The sequence below is a fragment of the Penaeus monodon genome, chromosome 28 (assembly GCF_015228065.2).
Source record: "Penaeus monodon isolate SGIC_2016 chromosome 28, NSTDA_Pmon_1, whole genome shotgun sequence".
Lineage (NCBI taxonomy): Eukaryota > Metazoa > Arthropoda > Malacostraca > Decapoda > Penaeidae > Penaeus > Penaeus monodon.
Window position 1 is genome coordinate 33,371,480 of NC_051413.1, and position 816 is coordinate 33,372,295.

Here is an 816-nt window from a genome sequence, read left to right on the forward strand (position 1 = left end):
CAGCAACCTTAAAAATCACATAGCCTTCTAAAGAAAAGCTGGCCTTATAAAACTGTTAATTTCAGACACAACCCTGGTCAACCTTCCACAACCAGTCGCATTCTAATATACCTATAAATTACCCATGAGGTAGCACTAGCTCGCTGATTCCATACCCGTCACTTGATGTGATTTACGAAGAGCCAGCTATATGCACACATATGGAAGTGAAGTAGTCAAAAAATGAAGTAAAAAACGTTGTGCTTCTTTCATTGTGTTATTCATTGGACAGCACCATACTTCAGGAAGCTTGTTATTCTGATATACTAGTAATAACTTATAAAATATTTATCTGTATGTGTTTGTATGTATGTTACATAATAGATATTAGTATATTTTGTAAAATTATCAGTAATTCTTTTACTAAAGGACAATCTAGCATTTGGAGTAAACCATTTTGCAATATAGGTTTCACATGACAAAATTGTCATTGTGAGAATAATTACCATTCCACACCTTATCACTTGTTGCAGTGCCCTGAAGCACACTTCGACTTCTTAGCTGTCTCATATGTATCATCCAGCCGTTCACCTATTTCTGAAATTATGGACCAATTTAATGATACATACTATCATTAAAAATCATTATATAACTGCTCAACACATAATAGTGTGCACATATTACCTCTATGTAATATGTGCATTATATCACAACCTCAGACACATAGCTAACTAGGGTCTTTAGTCCTCTTCCACACTACATATTTACTGATGAGTCAGACCAATATAAAAAGGCATGTTTTACTCTTATTACAGAAATTAAAACACACACACACAC

At 33.9% G+C, this 816-nt stretch overlaps 1 protein-coding gene across 1 annotated transcript in view; it reads right to left on the bottom strand.

Annotated features, from left to right (window-relative positions):
• The window catches only part of LOC119591515 (ras-related protein Rab-34-like), a 15,878-nt gene that overhangs the window by 7,496 nt on the left and 7,566 nt on the right, over window positions 1-816 (bottom strand). Inside the window, exon 8 of the mRNA XM_037940265.1 lies at window positions 496-576. Within this exon, the coding sequence (XP_037796193.1) occupies window positions 500-576 (77 nt within the window). The 3' untranslated portion in view covers window positions 496-499. The remainder of the gene's footprint in view (window positions 1-495; window positions 577-816) is intronic.